This window comes from Protopterus annectens, chromosome 10.part0, assembly GCF_019279795.1.
Source record: "Protopterus annectens isolate FY-2018-M chromosome 10.part0, PAN1.0, whole genome shotgun sequence".
NCBI lineage: Eukaryota > Metazoa > Chordata > Ceratodontiformes > Protopteridae > Protopterus > Protopterus annectens.
This window is the reverse complement of record NC_056744.1, coordinates 1,553,607,051-1,553,625,511: the sequence shown is the minus strand read 5'-3', so window position 1 is coordinate 1,553,625,511 and position 18,461 is coordinate 1,553,607,051. Positions and strand designations below refer to the sequence as shown.

General features: G+C 40.0%; 1 protein-coding gene across 1 annotated transcript in view; it reads right to left on the bottom strand.

Annotated features, from left to right (window-relative positions):
• Positions 1-350: 350 nt before the first annotated feature.
• The window catches only part of LOC122813721 (nuclear factor 7, ovary-like), a 238,751-nt gene continuing 220,640 nt past the window's right edge, over positions 351-18,461 (bottom strand). The window contains exons 5-6 of the mRNA XM_044086188.1: positions 2,279-2,421; positions 351-895 (exon numbers count right to left, since the gene is read on the bottom strand). Of these exons, the coding sequence (XP_043942123.1) occupies positions 771-895; positions 2,279-2,421 (268 nt within the window). The 3' untranslated portion in view covers positions 351-770. The remainder of the gene's footprint in view (positions 896-2,278; positions 2,422-18,461) is intronic.

Sequence of the window (18,461 nt, the reverse complement as noted above, 5' to 3'; positions counted from 1 at the left end):
TCTGTCTGCAGCATAAGACCTCCCTAAATGTTGAATCACAGGTTTGTGTCTTTTGAGTGACATATGCTTGTGACATTTTTTTAAATTTTGTACAGACCTGGGGTCCTTTTCGGTTATTCCTTCAGATGTAGCAGATCACTGTAGTATAAAAATAATTCTGCTTTGGGAAATATGTAGTGGGGATCATCACTCAACAGTCTATAATTTCACTTCTGTTGTAAACATAATTCCAATATTCTGCAGGACAAAATACATGTAATTCTTTTTAACAATTCTATTAAAGGTGACTTCTCAAGAGTTGATAAACTCTTATTGGTGTTTTTGTTTTCAGAAAGCATTTTTTTCTTTTCAAGACTGTCCAATGCAAAATGTTCAGAACTTAGATACCACATTTATTACTGCACAGGAAAAATATATAGTAAGAAAAGTATTTCTTTTCTTTTCTTAAGACTTTCGTTTCTTATTTTTTCAGGTGCTACACATAACTCATCCTGCAGTACTTGGTGTTCACAATCAGAAATAAAATCCCGGAAATATTCAAGCAATGTCATACCCACCCACCCGCCCATCCACACAGCACAGTTTCCAAGCTTATTTACATATCTGTCTTCATTATTACATCCTTAATTTTCTATTTTAAAAAAAAAAGACATTTTAAATTTAGTCTATGACAAAGTCATTAACCATAAGTGCAGGAGAAAAACCTGTTTGCTAAAAAAATGGTATTTTTTTTTCAGTAAACAAATCATCTGATACACTTATTACAAAATTTATGTCTTCTTGGTCACTCTTCGTCGTCTCTTTCTGGTGGATTCTCCTTCCTCCTCCTCCTGTTCTTCTTTTTTTGATTCGCCTTCTGCCTCAGCATTGTTTTTTAATACGGGTTGTTTCTCACCTGTTTCAGAAACAGCTTGATTAGTTTCTTCATTATTACCCTGTTGGAATAGCAATTCCTTATTTATTACTCGTAACAGATTTCTGCAAACAGAAATGCACTCATGCCATGTGTACTCATTACCTGAAGAGCACTGTAATGGTAGAATACGGTACTGGTGATTACACCCTGCTATGGGAACCTAAAACAGGAAGCAATCTTTAAACAAAGAAGGTATGCTGGGATTCAGTTCCTCTGCCTAATTTAGTCATGCTAAAAGGCTAGACAGTACTACTCTGTAACTTATGCTTTTTAAGAAAGGTAACTTTAACCTTTCGTCTGCTACTGGACCATACCAGGTCAGGAAACAGATCTATGGGAGAAGATGCAGTTTACTACAACACTTGTGATGAAAGGACTAATGTTCTGAAATGTACTAGCATTGTAAAACTGGCCACTGGAGACCTGAAGGAGTGACTGCTCAGGGTAGCCTTCTTAACACAGAGAAGATTGGAGACAGCCGCTAGTGGTCAGTGGGTCAGTTTTTCATTGAATGTGGATGAAAGGGCGATGCAGATACATACAAGTCCTTAGTGAGCCCCTACCTTTTATGTACAAGGAGTGAAGCTGCCAAATGCCATTCACATGAGACATGTATCTGCATGTTTGCATGGATGATATTCCTGCAGACACATCATATCTTACTTTCACATAAATGTCACTATTTATGGGGCAGGAGAAATGGACATCAGCTTCAGGGCTGTGCTATGCTGAGGTACAAGGACACACAGCCTTGCTTCCACCTGTACTTCTAAGGTAGTACAGGAACCATCTATTTCTGCCTTTTTGATGTAGGCAAGTCCTGTAAGTGAAATGCATGTTAAGTGTTAGTGAGTACATACCCTAGGGCTTCAAGTCACAAAAGAAAATTCAAAAGAAGCAAACCTTTCCCATAGAAACCACAAAGACAATGTCAGTTTATAATATCTTGCATCATTTTGTTGTGTTTCTGCAATCTCTTTTCTTGTGCCAGGTGAAAAGATGGGCTTGCTATTACTCTCTGTGATACCACTGAGAAAAAGGCCATTTGCCTCTTGGCAAGTCCAGCCCAAATTTTGAAATAAATGAACTATAAACCAGCCAATAAATACATTCAAACCACAGATTGTAATGGGGTTTCATACTGTCACCTTAAAATGTTTCCACAAACTTAAATGTTTATGAACTTGCTCTGGCTCAGTTACAACAGAGGTAACTGAACATTTTAGTCAGTTTCATTTTTTTTAAATGTCATCATCTATATGGTTATAATACACTGCAGGACATGAGTCACTATTCCAGCTGCAGGTTCAGTACCTTCAGACTATTACGAAGCAATTCTAACTAAATAATGCAGAGCTCTACCTTCCTTCGTGGGCCCAATGACAGATTTCATTTTCTTCCAAACATTGTGCAGCAGTTGAGGGTCATTATATACTCCTTGTCTCAGGTCCTTAATCACCAGTGCAACTTGAGATCCACACTGTTCCTCCTCTATTTTTAAATACCTGACAACAGACAGAACAAAGGACAAACATTAGATTCATAGTCACCTTTTCTGTGTGGTCCACAGAAGTAAAAAAAAGAGGAAAACAACTGTATGTAGCTTGGAAGTCATGATGTTTAGACACAATAAAATTTAATAGAATAATACATGATTTCTTATTAAAGTACATACTTTCAAATTCTGAAAAAAAAACTGTGACAACAGTGGAAGGTCAGTAACAAAGTGATACATCTTTCCCTACTGTCAACTAGGCTGCTGATTTGCAGTAAATACAATTATAAAACCCTACTTTTATGTGCTGTAGTTTTGGGAAGTCCTTTAGGTAGGATAAAGCCACTTTCTGTTTGTTGGTGAAATTTTAGTGTTTTTGAGAAAAAGGTGAAAAGGTAATATGAGCCCACAAAACACCATATAAACCAAGCTGAATCAACTGCAAGAAGCAAATTAAGTAGCCATTGTGCAAATGTAGTGATCCAGTCTAAATGTGAAATGGTATGGCATGTTATACTGACATTCAGACAGCTCAAATAAAAAAAAAAGGAGTTTTCCTGTAAAAATGTAAATCAATTGTCTTAGATATCAGTTTTTATCCCATCACCAGCATGCCAGGAGAAGTGATCATCGTTTGTATTATTGTATCTACCATTAAGCTTTTACCATTTATTGGGAGACACCTTACCACTACTTGCAGACCCATAACTGAATAAAAGGGTACCTTACTATTTACACAAAAACCTAGTCCAGCTGCCAGTAATGATGGTTACTGAGAAGCAACTCAACTGAGTAGCTCCTTGTAAGGTAGTTTCCAAGCTCTTACATGAATACCATCATCCCTGACTTTTCCACTCCCACAAAGTACAACAAACTTGGGTTCTCTTACCTGTGTATTCAAGTGTGCTCTGTAAGTAGCAAGTGAACATAATTAATTTGAAAAATATTTAGACTAAAACCACACATTTATAAACAAGTTACAAAATGTATCTCTACCTTAAAAATGAATTGACAATACAGTATAACATGAAACACAAAAGGCAATTAAATAATAGAATAACCACCAATAAAAATTAAATCCAAACACAATTGGTACTATACATTGTTAGCCTAAAAGGTTACACAAAGCAAATATATTTCAGAACATTCCTAAAGTTACCAATACAATGACAATCCTTAATATAAAAAGACAGAGACAGTGCAACGAATGCAGAAATTATTACACTCTAAATGTATTAAGGGAACCCAGTAAAAATAATTCCAGTGGGACAGAGTAGAGAACGGGTAGGACAAGCTCTAAGAAAGTGCTGAAGGTCATACCTCTCAACTGTCCAGATTTATGCAATATATTTTTTGTCTGTTCCTCATAAAATGTGTGGTTGTCTGGCAAATCATTGTGGATTGAAGTCACTAACTAATGACATACATTCAAGTTTCAAACTTCATAGCCTTTGGGAAATGGATGCTAACACAAATACTGTTATTCTGACAACTTTCTAATTCTATAAAAGCAATATTTAAAATCTGTCCCTATTTTTGGGCTTTTGCCTCCCCATTATTTTAGGGTTTGTCCAGATTTCTTGTGCTAAGAGGTTGACAGGTACGCTGAAGGTGCTTTGAACCTTAGTTCAGTGCTACTTTTAAAGAGCACTTTGGCTTCACTTTGCAGTAAATTAGAATATAAATATCATGGAATAGGGAGCTATTACCTTCCTTACCATATACATTATACTGTTAGTGGTACAAAAAGTAGTGACTCATTAAACAACTATAAAAACTTTATCAAATAACCACCACCTACATCCACAAACTTCAGTTTAATTGATGCAGCATCTGGTGCCTCCTCTTTCACAGTCTTCATGTGAAGGTTGTTGAAAACAACACACTAAAAAATGTATTGAATAAACAAAAAGTAAATGTGTTTGTGTTAAAATGTTACTGTGAAGGACAGTCCCCTATAATATTCCTAGATTTGCAACTTGTCCAGTTTGGTATCACAGGGCGCACAGTATATGTATGCAAGAACAGCATGTTTTAGTGGTACCTTGACACCTCAGTATCCAAAGCTATACACAGTCTACTATATTTCTGGACTAACCACAGCCCAGGGAAACCTACATCATCTATAACATTGTCACCTAGATACTGAATGTAAATGTGTTTAATTTGAAATTAACTATGTGAGACGTTTGAGTACTGCAGCCATTACAAATATATTTTTGTTCACCCAGAATGCTTTGCTATTGAATGTAAAATCCAGGGCTGTATCCCATGTGATGTCAATCTGAGTGTGTCAGCAAAATGAACCTAAATAAACAAATACATAACCAGAACTGCTATTTTACAAAAGAAATCACAACTTAAAGACACACAGTACAACTGTTAATGAACTGCAATCTATATTAAATAAAGCTGTCTGGGAAAGTGTCAGATGTCTTTTATAGGCTAGATGCTGAGCCCAATTCAGAAGACTGTGTAATAGCCAAGCATCAGTTACAATGGTGAAACATCATTCAGAAAAGCAGGGGTGGGGATTGTTGAGCATAAACAGATGTTTCTTCATGATTCCTAGTAGACCTATGTACAACCCTTAAAATCCATCTTGCAATACTGACCCACTGGGTGGGCAGCCCCGAGGCTTAGCACTGTAATCTAAGCTATCCACCAAACCAATGCTTTTTTGTCCACTACATGCAAAATTCAACAGGCCCAGAGAGTTGCTGCAACTACACTGTCAACTATGCCTGATAGTAAACATAAACATGTACTTGGTACAGGACTTCCATACATTCAGACAGAGATGGACATGTTTTGAACTAATGCAGGAACTGTATACCCCCCAGTATGATGCCCATTCACTGTCACATTTTGGAGGGGAAGAAGGCTCGGTGAACAATGACAGCTTCAGCTCACCGCAGTGGACTTGTTATTTTAAGGGATCACCAAGTTCTTCTGCACAGTTTCTGAATCTGGTAGCTGAAGGTTATTAACCACTGAATAGGAAGCCAATGTAAGCTGAGGAGAGCAGGTATACAGGTGTATTGTGGAAACTCTATGTCCAAAAAATCAGATCCACATCTATCACCCATTTCTGATTCATCTATTCTACACAATAAAATGCATCTGTACTGATTTTATACACACTTCAATGTATGTTTTAATGAATTGAAATTGGGACTGTTAATTATTTGAACTAACATGATTCACTAGTTAAAAAACCTTGAGATTATTTTTTTTAGCAGTGAGACTAAAAAGATTAAAAAATAATCCTGGAAATGTAAGTTAAACAGTGATCAGTACTTAAAGATGTCCTTCTATATCACTGTTGCAGTATTGTAAACCTAAGGGATCTCCTGCCAAGGATAGCCCAACGTCTTTAGTTCTTATAGGTGCCATACGTCACACATATGCTCCCCAATGCAAGGTGTAAGGCATAAAGGTGATGTACAAACACACACAATCAGAACTTCTTTGCCACCAATCCAAATGCCATTATCACATGCTGATCTGAATGCCCTTCTGCTGTGCTGGTTACCAATATGTTTTTTTCAGATTACTGCCCCACTGGGGTTTCTTCTCTTTTTTTTTTTACCTTTGTTTGAAATTGAATTCACTGAAAGGGAAAATGTCAGTGAGGGAGGCAGATTCCCCACATAGACCATCATGAACAGTGTCTTTTATGTTTGGATGCTTTCATAAGTTCATAAGTAGGTACTAGGCTATCGGCCCAAGGGCCTAAGTAAGCCTAGCCAACAAGGTTACCTGGCTTATGCCACCCAAGAAAGTTAATTTCCTGTGCCCTTGTCAAGCAGAGCCACAGAAGTGATTCCCGGGGTGTATTTCCTATTTCCCAACCACTCATCAAGATTTTTCTTGAAGAGTGCTAATGAGGAACTTTGCTTGACATAGATGGGTAGCTTGTTCCAAAGTATAGGAAGTCTCTGGGACAGGAATCTATCCCTCCAGCATGTCCTATTTATTGTGGTGACAAGGTTTAAGTCCCTAGAGCATGTAGCTCAGAGGGATTGGGATTTCTTTAGGTGTAGCATGTCCAACAGCTCTGGGTTTGACATAGCTTTATATGTTAGGCAGAGATCTCCTTGGAGTAGGCGATATGCTACAGAGTAATGCTGGAGATTTTTGAGATGGTCAGTTTAGGGCATCTGTTTGAGGTCAGTAATCCTCTTTGTGAAGTACTTCTGTGCCCTTTCCAGCTGCTGCAGATGTCTTGTGAGGTACATTCCAAAATGGGTATTGTACTCTATAATGGGTCTAATGAGCGCTGAATAGAGGGGAACAATGACCTCTTTTTTTCCTGGATGAGAACCATTTTGTGATGAGGTGTGCCACATAGAAGGATTTCCTGACTACTGTGGTAATGTGATTATCAAAGGAGAGGCTACTGTCCACCTGAGTCCCAAGGTCTCTTATCACACATTTAGCATTAAGTAGACTGCCATTTATGTGGTAGTTCATGTGTACAGAGTTTTTACCAAAGGGGATGACAATGCACTTTTTGACAATGAGCTTGAGGCCATGTGTCTGACACCAGGCATCTGTCTTAATGAGGCCCTTCTGTAGGATGTCCACATCATTTGGGGACTCAATTATGTCTCCTACTTTGCAGTCATCTGCGAACTTCATTAGCCAGAGGCCTTCTGTGTTAGCCTGTACTTCAGAGAAGTAGATACCAAACAGGAGAGGTCCTAGGACTGAACCCTGTGGTACTCCACTTGCCACTGGTTTGAAGTCAGATTTGGAGTCTGCAACTTTTACAGTGTGGGTTCTGTCAGTGAGCCAGTTGGCAACCCATCTTGTGACATAGGGATTTATACCTAGTTTAGTGAGTTTAGCTATAATTCCAGAATGGGGGATGGTGTCGAAATCTTTGGCGAGGTCAATATAGGCTGTGTGAACCACCTTAGCCTCATCTACAGCTTTGGTGACTGCCTCAAAGAAGTCGATCAGGTTCAGAAGGCATGATCTGCCTTTCACAAAATCGAACTGGATGGGGTCCAGAGTTTGGAGGTTACCAATGTCTTTGTTTATGTGTTCCATGATGATACGTTCCATGGCCTTGCAGACCAGGCTCGTCAGGCTAATAGGATGATAGTTCCTAGGATCAGTGGTGGCTCCCCCTTTCTGGAGTGGGATAACTGTTGCTGTGTACCATTCAATGGGCACAAAGTCTGACGTGAGACTATGATTGAACATGGTGCTTAGGTGGGGAGCCAGTTCGTTCTGAAGTTCATGTAAAACGCAGCCTGGGATGTTGTCCGGTCCCATGGATGCTGTGTTTTTGGTTTTAGAGAATGCAACGTTTACCTGCATAGATGTGATTACAACAGGGACTCTGCATTCTTCCTGTATAGATATGGGCCCTTTAGGGGGTGAGAGGTGGGTAAAGTTAGCACTGAACCTATCTGCCAGGATGTTGGCAATATCAGTTGGTTCTGTAATTTCTGTGCCATTGTGCTATAACTCAGAGCAGATCTGGGTGTTGCAATTGAAATTCTTGACATAGCTATAGAATGCTTTGTGGTTACCCTTAGAATCAGTGACAATTTTGTTTTCATAGCTAGCTTTGGAAGATCTTATAAGGGATCTCAGCTTCTTACTGAGGCTGACCAGGGAGCTACTCCACTCATGGGATTTTACTCTCTTTTGCAACAGTTTCTTCCTTCTGTTGTAGAGTTTGTTTATGGCAGGGGACCACCAGGTTGGCTTCCTTTTTTTGGAGGATAGCGTCTTAGTTCTGTTTGGGACAGCATGATCCATGCACTTGTGTAAGTGCTTGTAGAGTGCATTTGTGTAGGATTCAGCAGTCGTAACAGTATTGTCCATCTGCATGGGTGTCATGAGGTTCGCCACGTCTGTCTTAAGAAGCATGAAGTTGGCTTTGGAGAAATTTTTTACCATGGTTTCCTTAATGGCGGGTGGGGCTGGGATGCGGATATCTAGGGTGATTAGCTTATGGTCAGATCTGACCAACAAGGAGTTGACTTCAGGTGTGGAACACTCATATTGGTAATGACTAGGTCTAGGATATTGTTGTCCCTGGTGGGGGTGTGGATAAGTTGATCCAGTGCATTGGAATTTATGAATTCCAGAAAGCGTTGAGTAAAGGAGTTGGTACATGAGTAGTTTTCCCAGTTAATGGTGAGGTAGTTGAAATTGCCCATTATTAGGGTGTTTGGCTAAACCCTAATATTTTCCAGTATATCAAAGAAAAGAGGAGTGGAAATCCTGAGGCATGGTGGGGGATCTGTAGCAAGCTACAGTTTGGATTGCAGTTTTTCCCAGAGTTAGTTGCACTTGGATAACCTTGGATGCAATATGCTGCGCAACTAGCCTGGAGGTGTGGATATCCTTAATGAATACAGATAGACCTCCACCTTTGGTATTCTGGTCCAGGTTAGATGGCCGAAAAGTGTGGTATGAGTTACAGCCTGGTAATGCAGGGGTGCTCTCTAGAGCCTTGAACCAGGTCTTAGTCACTGCACAGATATCGATGTTCTCCATTTTAAGGAGTGCCTCGAGTGAGTGCATTTTGAGATTTAGACTTCTAGCATTGAGTAGCATTACCCTCAGTTTTTGCTTGCCTGTTGCTGTTACAGTGGTGAATTTGTCATTTGAACCTTGCCTGAAAAAAGGCACTATAGGGGTGGCAAGAGCCTTAGCCAGTATCCAGAATCCCAGGGGCAACAGGTGCAGGCCATCTCTGGCAAAGCATTGTGGTCTGTCGACCATGTCATCTCAGGCAGACAGATACTGGATCCCCTTAGAAATGACACCAGAAGCTTAGCCAATTGTTGAAGTCAATCATCTTGTCCTTGTACTGCGGTATCATTCTGGGCGATGGCAAGATGCTACTCAGGGCTAGGGTCATAACTGCCTGGGCTATAATATCAGAGAGCTCTTCCATGTCTCTTTTCATGTAGTCCAGGGAGGTACATCTCAGGTCGTTCACACCAACATGGACAATGACAGAGTCATATTTGTACTTGTTGTGGAGTGACCTGAGTGCTTGGGTTATGTGGTGGATCCTGACACCCGACAGGCAGATGACATTAACCTTCTCCTTGTTTAGCCTGGTGAGTGGGACATCAGTGTTCCTGACTATAGAGTCATCTATGACTAATGTGTTGGGTACATTGGTTTGCCTTATGGGCTGTGGTTTATTGGCACACTGAGTCTGTGGGCTATGTGTCATTAGGGTTGTGTTAGGGGGTGGAAGTTGCTTGCGTTTCTGCTTTGGAAGTCTCTGTTGCTTGAGCAGATTATTATTGAGAGTCTCTGTGAATGTTTTTGTGTTTCTATGTGTGGATTTTTTGGTGGTGTAGGTTTAGTGGGACTATGTGATGAGTGTGGTGTGCTGCAAGTGTTTACCTTCTCCTCTTGACTGTCAAGTTCAGTCTTGGTTGGAGAGAGCTTTACATCCAGTATGGCTAGATAAGTACACCTCTCACAGGCTGTGGTGTTGGGTGGTAGAAGGTAGGAGGATAGGGTTGTCTCTGTACATGAGGCAATCGCTACATTGCCTCAAGATGCCCAGATACATCAGATAGATAGGAGAGCACACTGGGAGCTGACCCTTGGACATGCCTGAATAAAAAACTACTTTCCTCTGGACAAGCGAGGAAAATGAGTATAAGAGCTGGTTTTCTCTAAGCAAATGAGGAGAGCAAGTACAAAAACTGTTTTCATCTAGGTAATGAGGAAGGTTGAGTGCTGTAGTAATTTGTAGCTTATTTAGTGCTAACAACAAGTTCTGAACAAGTGCTGAGCACAAATAAGCAAATTCAAGTGCTAAAACTAAGAATCTGTACCTGGATCTTGTGTTAGATAGGCTGCCTAGTGCTTACCACTCCCACTGATAAGCTAGAAGGCTTCCCTCCAACACAGAAAGGCTTGGGGGGCACAGAAGCTTACAAGCAGTCCTGGGTTGGCATATTCTTCAGTTAAAGCTCACCTGTCAGCTATTTCTGCTTGTCTGCCCTTGAATCCTCTTCTGACCTCTAGGACATCTTGATATTGGGCCTCCCAGGAAGCCTACATTGCCTTCTTGGGACCTCAATTTTGCACTTGAAAAAACTGACCAAGGCTCCTTTTGAGCCTGCTTCTTCAGCTGTTTTACAACATAGTACTTGAAAGACAATTCTTCTTTTGGCTCTTACTTCTGTAAAAGAGTGTCAGAAATTCATGTTCTCATGGCGATTGCTCCTTTTTTGTTTTTTCATACAGAGTCTCTTCATATGAATCCTTCTTTTGTGCCCAAGGTGGTCAATGAGTTGTCTGACTCTCAATCTATTCATTTCCCCTCCTTTTTTCCTTCTCAGCAGTCAGCCAGCGAGAAGGTTCTTCACACTTTGGATTTACATAGCTGAGATATTATGTACGCAAGGCTAAAGTTATTCACAAATCTGAGCAGCTTTTTGTTTCCTTTTATCCCAGGACTTTGGTTTGCATGCTAATAAGAAAACTATCTCTTCTTCCTGGATTTCTAATGCCATTTCTTTTTTTTTTTTATTCTCTTCATGACAAATGTCCTTCCTCAACTGTAAAGGTACATTCCACTAGGGCAGTTGCCTCCTCTGGTGCCTTCTTCAAGGATTTGGACAGCATTTCCATACTAGAAAATGCTACCTGGTCCTGTGTTAATACTTTTGCTAAGCATTACAAATTGACTCTTGTTTCCATGGCCAGACATTGCCAAGGCTATCCTGCATGGGTTTGTAGAGGGCTCTTTTGTGCCTTCCATCTCCCAGGCTTCCTTAAGCAGTTGTACTCTCCCTTAGGTGAAGAATATTGCAGCAGTGATATGGAAGGATATAGTACAGTTATCTAAAACCTTCAGTAGATGTCCTTCTCTTCACTGTTGCAGTACTTGGTCCCTCCCTCCTATCTCCTCTGTTCTAGCTCTTAACCTGCATTTTTGTTGCCCTTCTGGCTGAGTGGTTCCTCTTCCTTTTCTTTTCCCTTTCTGGATGGACATGTTCTCCTTCTCTCTGAGGGTATTCTGCTCCTCCTGGGTCTTTCTGAGTTCTGAGTATATGTGCCCATGTGTCACCTTTATGCCCTATGCCTTGTGCAGGGTGCATACTGCATATGTGACGTACATCACCTAAAAGAAGTAATGGTTTTGATATACTAGCCAAGACATTGGCTATCCTCGGCAGGTGATCATTTAGGTGAAGAACACTGCAACAGCGAAGAGAAGGACATCTACTGTTATGGTAAGATTTTACATAACTATACTATCTTGAAATAAAGTGCTAAAACCTTCATGTTTTATATTATTTTTGTTGCAAGTTTGGCTTTGTTCTGCATACTGAGTAGTGCAAACACTTTCCAGTTTCTTTATTTGCTGTTTATTGTTGTAAAGCACTTGTAAGTTATGATAGTTACCAGAAGACTAAAAGTAAAATTAACTAAAGATTATTTTTATCATTAGATTAATCTTGATTAAAACATGCAGTCATTCAACAGCCTTAGTTGAAAGATGGTAGCTACATAACATCCATACTGATTTTAAAAATTACATGTCAAGTTTCATTTAATCCTCTTAATTAATTTTCTAATCATTTATTCAGTTAACTGAGGCATTACAACCAGTTAATATAACTGCTTTGGAAAAAGCAACATGAACAATAATTATAATACTCAAGCATTTGCAATTTATCTTGTGTATATAGACATAATTTAACATCTGTCTCAAGTGAAGTCAGGAAATCACTCAAACTGGCCCAGTTAATTTCCAATTGAACATCTTCAAGATCCAAAGGAGCCATCCTACCACTGTACTCAGGCCCTTATTCTACTCATCATTGAAAACTATTCTCCCTTTTGTATGGACAAATCCAAGCATATTGCTAAACTTGAAAAGGCCCAGAGATTTATTTTAACCAAGAAAAATGTAAGGCCTTAACTTCTTCAACTATTCCTGCAGATTAGCACAACTCTCCAAAGTGACGTGTGTGTCTCTTTTTGAACCACAAAAGACCCAATCCAATATAACCTCCAACGTCTTAGCAAAACCAGTGGCTCTACAAACGCCTACACTAGGGGCCTAACCCCCCCTCCAAAAAAAAAAAAAGGTTCACTGGAGGGACAGTTATCTAATTCAATGTATACTTTGACTAACTTTAAGGCTAGCACTGATGATTGAATGGGTTAACAGAAATTTACATCAGGGTTATCATGAACAACCCTGCTGAGTTTGAGAGGTGAGCATTATTATGAGACTATAAAGGGTGGGAAGAACTTTTAAAGTTTGAACTTTCAAAGGTTAGCATCCTTCCCTCTCCACGCTGGACAAATGCCTACCCCTTAGGGATAGTAAGATATTCCCTCTACAAAGCCATTATCTATCCATACCATTTTTAAACCTTTCTTGTACAGGATGACAGAGTATCTACCCTGCTGGAAACTAAGCAATATCCCAAGGATCTTATTCAAACATCTGTGACCTGTGTATACTTTGAGTCAAACACTGTGATGAATAACATTCTCCAAGGGTACACAGACCTGAGTAGGATAGAAGCACTGATAAGTGAGAAAGGGGAGGGGATAAATTCACAGCTTTAGTTTACTAGTTTACTCCATTCTAACCCATAATGCCCAGGAAGAGAAGAGGGACTGTTGGGAGGAAAACAACGCTGCAACAATGATGGTCTTTAACATTTATTATTATTGTAAGTTTTAACTCAGTTGTACTGCCTCTCTTCATATACATGTCGCTGATGCAGTAGTTCTTACCACAGGGATGATTTCCAGGGCTTAGGAGACTAGGGAGGAGACCAGATTTGTGGGTTTGGGTTGCAACAGACACTGAAAAAATGGCAGTTGTAAACCTAGCCTAGCCCTGGAAACAATATTGAGTCTACAGTGTTTGGGAAAGTGTAGACTGAAGATAGAGATAGCTGCCTTAAGAATATCAACTGCCCTCACTCCAAAAAAAGGTCAGAGTGGTTGCTGGTACTCTCAGTGCTGTGGGCTCTCACAGTCCCTTCCAACTTCTTTCCATGATGGGAGTAAAAAAACAAAATGCGGTCTTCCAGACACATAGAGATTGTCTGCTTGGAAGAGCAGTCTACATCCTCCCAAGCTGAATTTCCTGACAAATCAGCTAAGTAGGTCATCTGGACATCTCCCTTAATAAATGTTACTCAGGAATATTTTCTCCAGATTGTTCACAGTTGGAGTGACCCAGAAGTAATCCTATTTGACTATCTGAGCAACAAACTTTACAAACAATGGCTACAGCCAGGGAATTCCCAATGACATTTAAATTCATGGTCTCCACAATTCTGATGGTCACCCAGGCCAGAATACACATAAGAATACTCCACTGGTAGTTAAGAAGTATCTGGAATCAGCATTCACAGTTTTCGCTCCTTAATGAGTATAGAGGTCTCCTTCTTCTGTGCAAAGGTGCTGATGTTCTTGGTTTTATGCATGCTGTCTGTGTTCAGTTGAGTTATGAATAATTCTTTCTTTCTTTTTCTGGAGTTAGGGACAATAATATGGAGTTAGATATTTGGCTGAGGGAGTGCTCAGTCACTACTTTTGGCATAAAATTGGGGTTGGTTTTAAGACAGACCCTCTCTTTAAAACGCCTTAAAAGGACTCTCTGCACAAAACAGCTATAATTCTGACAGCCTACTAAAAAGAAAATAAGTTATTTGACCGCTGTCCCTGTGAATGGGTTCTCTCTCAGTCCCCCACTTGCTGAATCCTTGGCCATTGACTGCACCTGCAGTGAAGAAACCAGCCACAAGGACTCAAAGGCTTTAAAAAGAAAACAAGTTACTTGACCACAGTCCCTGCAAACGGGTTCTCTCTCAGTCCCCCACTTGCTGAATCCTTGGCCAATGACCGCATCTGCAGTGAAGAAACCAGCCACAAGGACTAAAGGGCTTTAAAAAGAAAATAAGTTACTTGACCGCTGTCCCTACAAATGGGTTCTCTCTCAGTCCCCCATTTGCTGAATCCTTGGCCATTGACTGAATCTGCAGTGAAGAAACCAGCCACAAGGACTCAAGGGCTTTAAAAAGAAAATAAGTTACTTGACCGCTGTCCCTACGAATGGGTTCTCTCTCAGTCCCCCACTTGCTGAATCCTTGGCCATTGACCGCATCTGCAGTGAAGAAACCAACCACAAGGACTCAAGGGCGTTAAAAAGAAAATAAGTCACTGGCTTCATATGGGAATGCATAACAGTTGCCTGAGCCTTTTTTACTAAACACTTTGTACCTGTGTAAATAGTATAATGTGCTGCTACTCGTAAAGCCAATACCCTTCCTGCCTGGTGACCACTATCTCTGCAAACAGGTTCTCTCTCAATCCCCCACTTGCTGAATCCTTCGCTATTGACTGCATCTGCAGTGAAGAAACCAACCACAAGGACTCAAGGGCTTTAAAAAGAAAATAAAAGTTACTGTAGGTGTCTAGCTATGTTTCCCTCTTAGCCTGCTACTGTAGAAAGTACCTGGTCTAAAGCAGAAATAACTGGCTCTACCCATGGCTAGGGAGAACAGCTGCTCCCCACCTCCATCAGCCTGTAAATACATTCCCCAGTTAAACTTTTTCTTTTTAGTTATCAGTAAACCAAGATAAAGCTCTAGGCAAACAAAGGTAACCTAGTAGATACACTGGAATTGCCCACTTGTAAAATAGAGGCAAGAAGGTACTTAAACTGCCACTTTTTGTTTGCTTCAAACTAGGTATCTACCCAGAAAGGACACAGCTGAAATCAGGTCTAAAGATTTGTTTTTGCAGCATTTGTTGCTTAATTTCTCCTGAGTATGATTTTCTACAAAAAACTAACTACTTCACATTACTTGTGACCACTCCCACTCCCCCTCCTCCAATATTGTCCCAGCAAAGTTTTTTTAACCCCCTGGAGCCATCTTGGCTTACTCACAGCAGCTGCCCATTCCCTTCAGCTCGTGGTGTATCTCATTGTGTTTGAGCTTTACGTTTTATATTGCAGCTAAGGTTTCTACAAACTCAATTGTTCTATTGCTTTGTTACTGTCAGCATTGCAGAACTGGTCTCCTATTTATACAAGTTGTAGACAAAGTGTTACAATGTATCATTTTCCATTCTGACTTGGTGCTTAGTGTGCTTCGTGCTGCTAGGACTTACAGATGCTATAGTATCAAACTGGGTTGCTACTCCTCATCACCTTTGTTTAGTACATACTTTTTAGTTAAAATAGATGCTAAGCAGTCTGACTGAGTGTTCTGTGATTCAGTTTGAAGGAAAGCATAAGTTAAATATGGAACACCATATTACGGCTAAAAGTTCTGTTGTGCTGCCAAGTCAGAGTGATCCTTAGGTGTTTTAACTGCTGTACCATGAGAAATATTATAGCAATGTAGATATCATAGACAATAATCTAAAATCTGACCTACATGTTAACCAAGCTATCAAAATCATCAATAAAAAACTAGGGTCACTTTACAGAATAAAAGCCTTCCTAACCCCTCCAGCTAAAATTGCCATAGCTCGCTCTCACCTTCTTTCAACCCTTCCGTATGTATCCCCTCTACTCTCGAATTTAAACAAGACAGTCCTTAACAAACTCTCAATTTGCTACAACCACATTGCCAGGTTTGCCACTGGGCTGCCATCATTGACACATCATTGCATCAATCTAAATCAGCTTGGGTGGCTTGAACTACCCAGCCTAATCCAGTATAACCAACTGATTATGGCCTATAAAATCCTCTATAATCCGGACAATACTCCTGCACTTAAAAATATTATCACCCCCTATAACAATCCTAGACCACTTCGATCCTCTAACAAACTACTAATTCAGACTAGCAAAATGAATAACACAGCCGATGATTCTCTCTTTGCAAACTCTGTAAGTAGATCCTGGAACTCTCTTCCAGCTGATATTACCTTACTTTCCACCTTAGGTCAATTTAAAACTAGACTCAAACAACATTTGTCACTTAACTGGTATGTCAATGTATCAAGCCTGGCTAACTTTCTCTAGAATGTGTAAAAATCTGTTAACCAGTTTACTGTGTAATTTAATTTAATCCTGCTTGCGCTTAGGATTAACTGTAACCTGTAGAACTTGTTTAACTTGCTTACTTATGTAATCCCTGTAAATAGTCTGTTTGTAATATGTAATGCTGGTATTATGTAATGCTGTATCTGCTTACAAGTGGAGCTTTTCTCCCCGGGCCTCCGCTAAAAATGGACATGCATCCAGTCGGACTATCCCGGTCAACAAATGTAAAATAAAATAAAAAAGAAAATATGTAAATGTCTGTGTTGCGATATTTAAGTACTGCTATGTACAATTGCTGTGATAGTTTACTACTGCTATATCTGTGATAAAACTGTCTCTTTAAATTCAAGGGCTACCTAAATTATCTGGTACATAACACTAAGAAAGGTGTTTTTTTTTTTTATGTCAAGGGCTTCATATGGGAATGCATAACAGTTGCCTGAGCCTTTTTTACTAAACACTTTGTACCTGTGTAAATAGTATAATGTGCTGCTACTCTTAAACCCAATACCCTTCCTGCCTGGGTAATAATTTATTATTTCAAAAAACACCAAAGCATATAAGAATACAGTAACCACAGCTCCACGAAGTGACTAAGGCAGCAAAATTTAATCTTGTTTTAACCCTTCAAACAAAACAACTGCATTTTCGTCCACCTACATATTGATATAAATTCACAATACTACATACAAAATGTCAAAAAGGAGTGCATTTTTCAACCCATTTAAAAACACACTAGTGTGCAAAACAGTGGGCCCGATTCAGGAAGCCTCCATGTAAGAGTTATAACTCTTACACTGAGGCTGCAGTTAAACGGTGTGATGTCAGCATGTCATGCATATGCATGAGGTGCATGAGGCATGCTGAATCACACCGTAACTCTTACACGGTCCATGTAAGACAGTAGGGGGCGTGTCCGTAGGCTAAGCCTTGCAAGCGGACATGCCCCCGGGAGTCTATAATGGCTGAAAGTAAACAGCCACGAGAGAGGCCATGGAAATGTGAATAAACACACTACACAACACATGCCCCCACAGACCAGCAATGTAAAAAGTGAACAGATGTTATAAAATGAAAATAAAAACTGTTATATTTTTTTTAAACCCCGTAAATGTTTGCTACTGTGTGCGCTCGTGTGTGCGGGTGTGCTACTAGCGCAACTGCAGTTAGCAATCAGTGGAAAAGGATATAAGAACTAAATATGCAAAGTAAGCCAAGAAGTAATAGCATAGTGGTAGAGTTGTCGGCTTAAGAGCAGGCAGGCAAGGTTCGAGCCCACACAACAACCTTTTTTTTTTTGTAACTAAGCACTAAAAAGGCCCCTGACAGTATTGTACAAATGTAAAAGTATTTCCTTTTGTAAAATGGAATGAAATGGAGCATATATTTCAAGTAATACAATAATAAAATTATTTAGAAATGTAGTGATAGCTAAGCTGCTGTGAGACAGAGTGCCCGTAGCTGAGTAGTGTTTCAAAGGCTGCAAATTGCTTGTCTGTAGCTAAGCACCAGTTTAACAGGCTCAAACTGTGTGCAACTAGCTGTGCTTAGCTGAACATGTGTGTTACTAGCCAATTAAGGTTTAACCCAGCGCACACCGTTTGCGCGGTGCAGCCCACAAGCTAACCGCCCGGTCTTTGCGTTAGCTCCGCACAAACGAGTGCAGACCTGGTTTTAAGTGCTTAAAAGTGCGTTTGGCATGTTTGATAGACAGGTCCTCAACTCATTTCTAGACAGTCATGAAAATTAAAAATCAGTGGTTAGATTCGAACCCAGGATACCATGCACTAGAGTCAACGTACTAAACCACTAAGCCATGACAGCAGTACTGAGAAATGCAGAAATACATTATATATAGGATATAATCCAAAAGGGAGCATGATAAAGCAGTTTCTGTGAAGTAGATACAATTCCAAAATGGCCAATCATAGAAATGTGCGGGAAAATCGGCATATATAAGCCCCATAGGCGGGAATACACAGCAGAAATGATTGTAGAATAGACCTGCAGGCAGAATG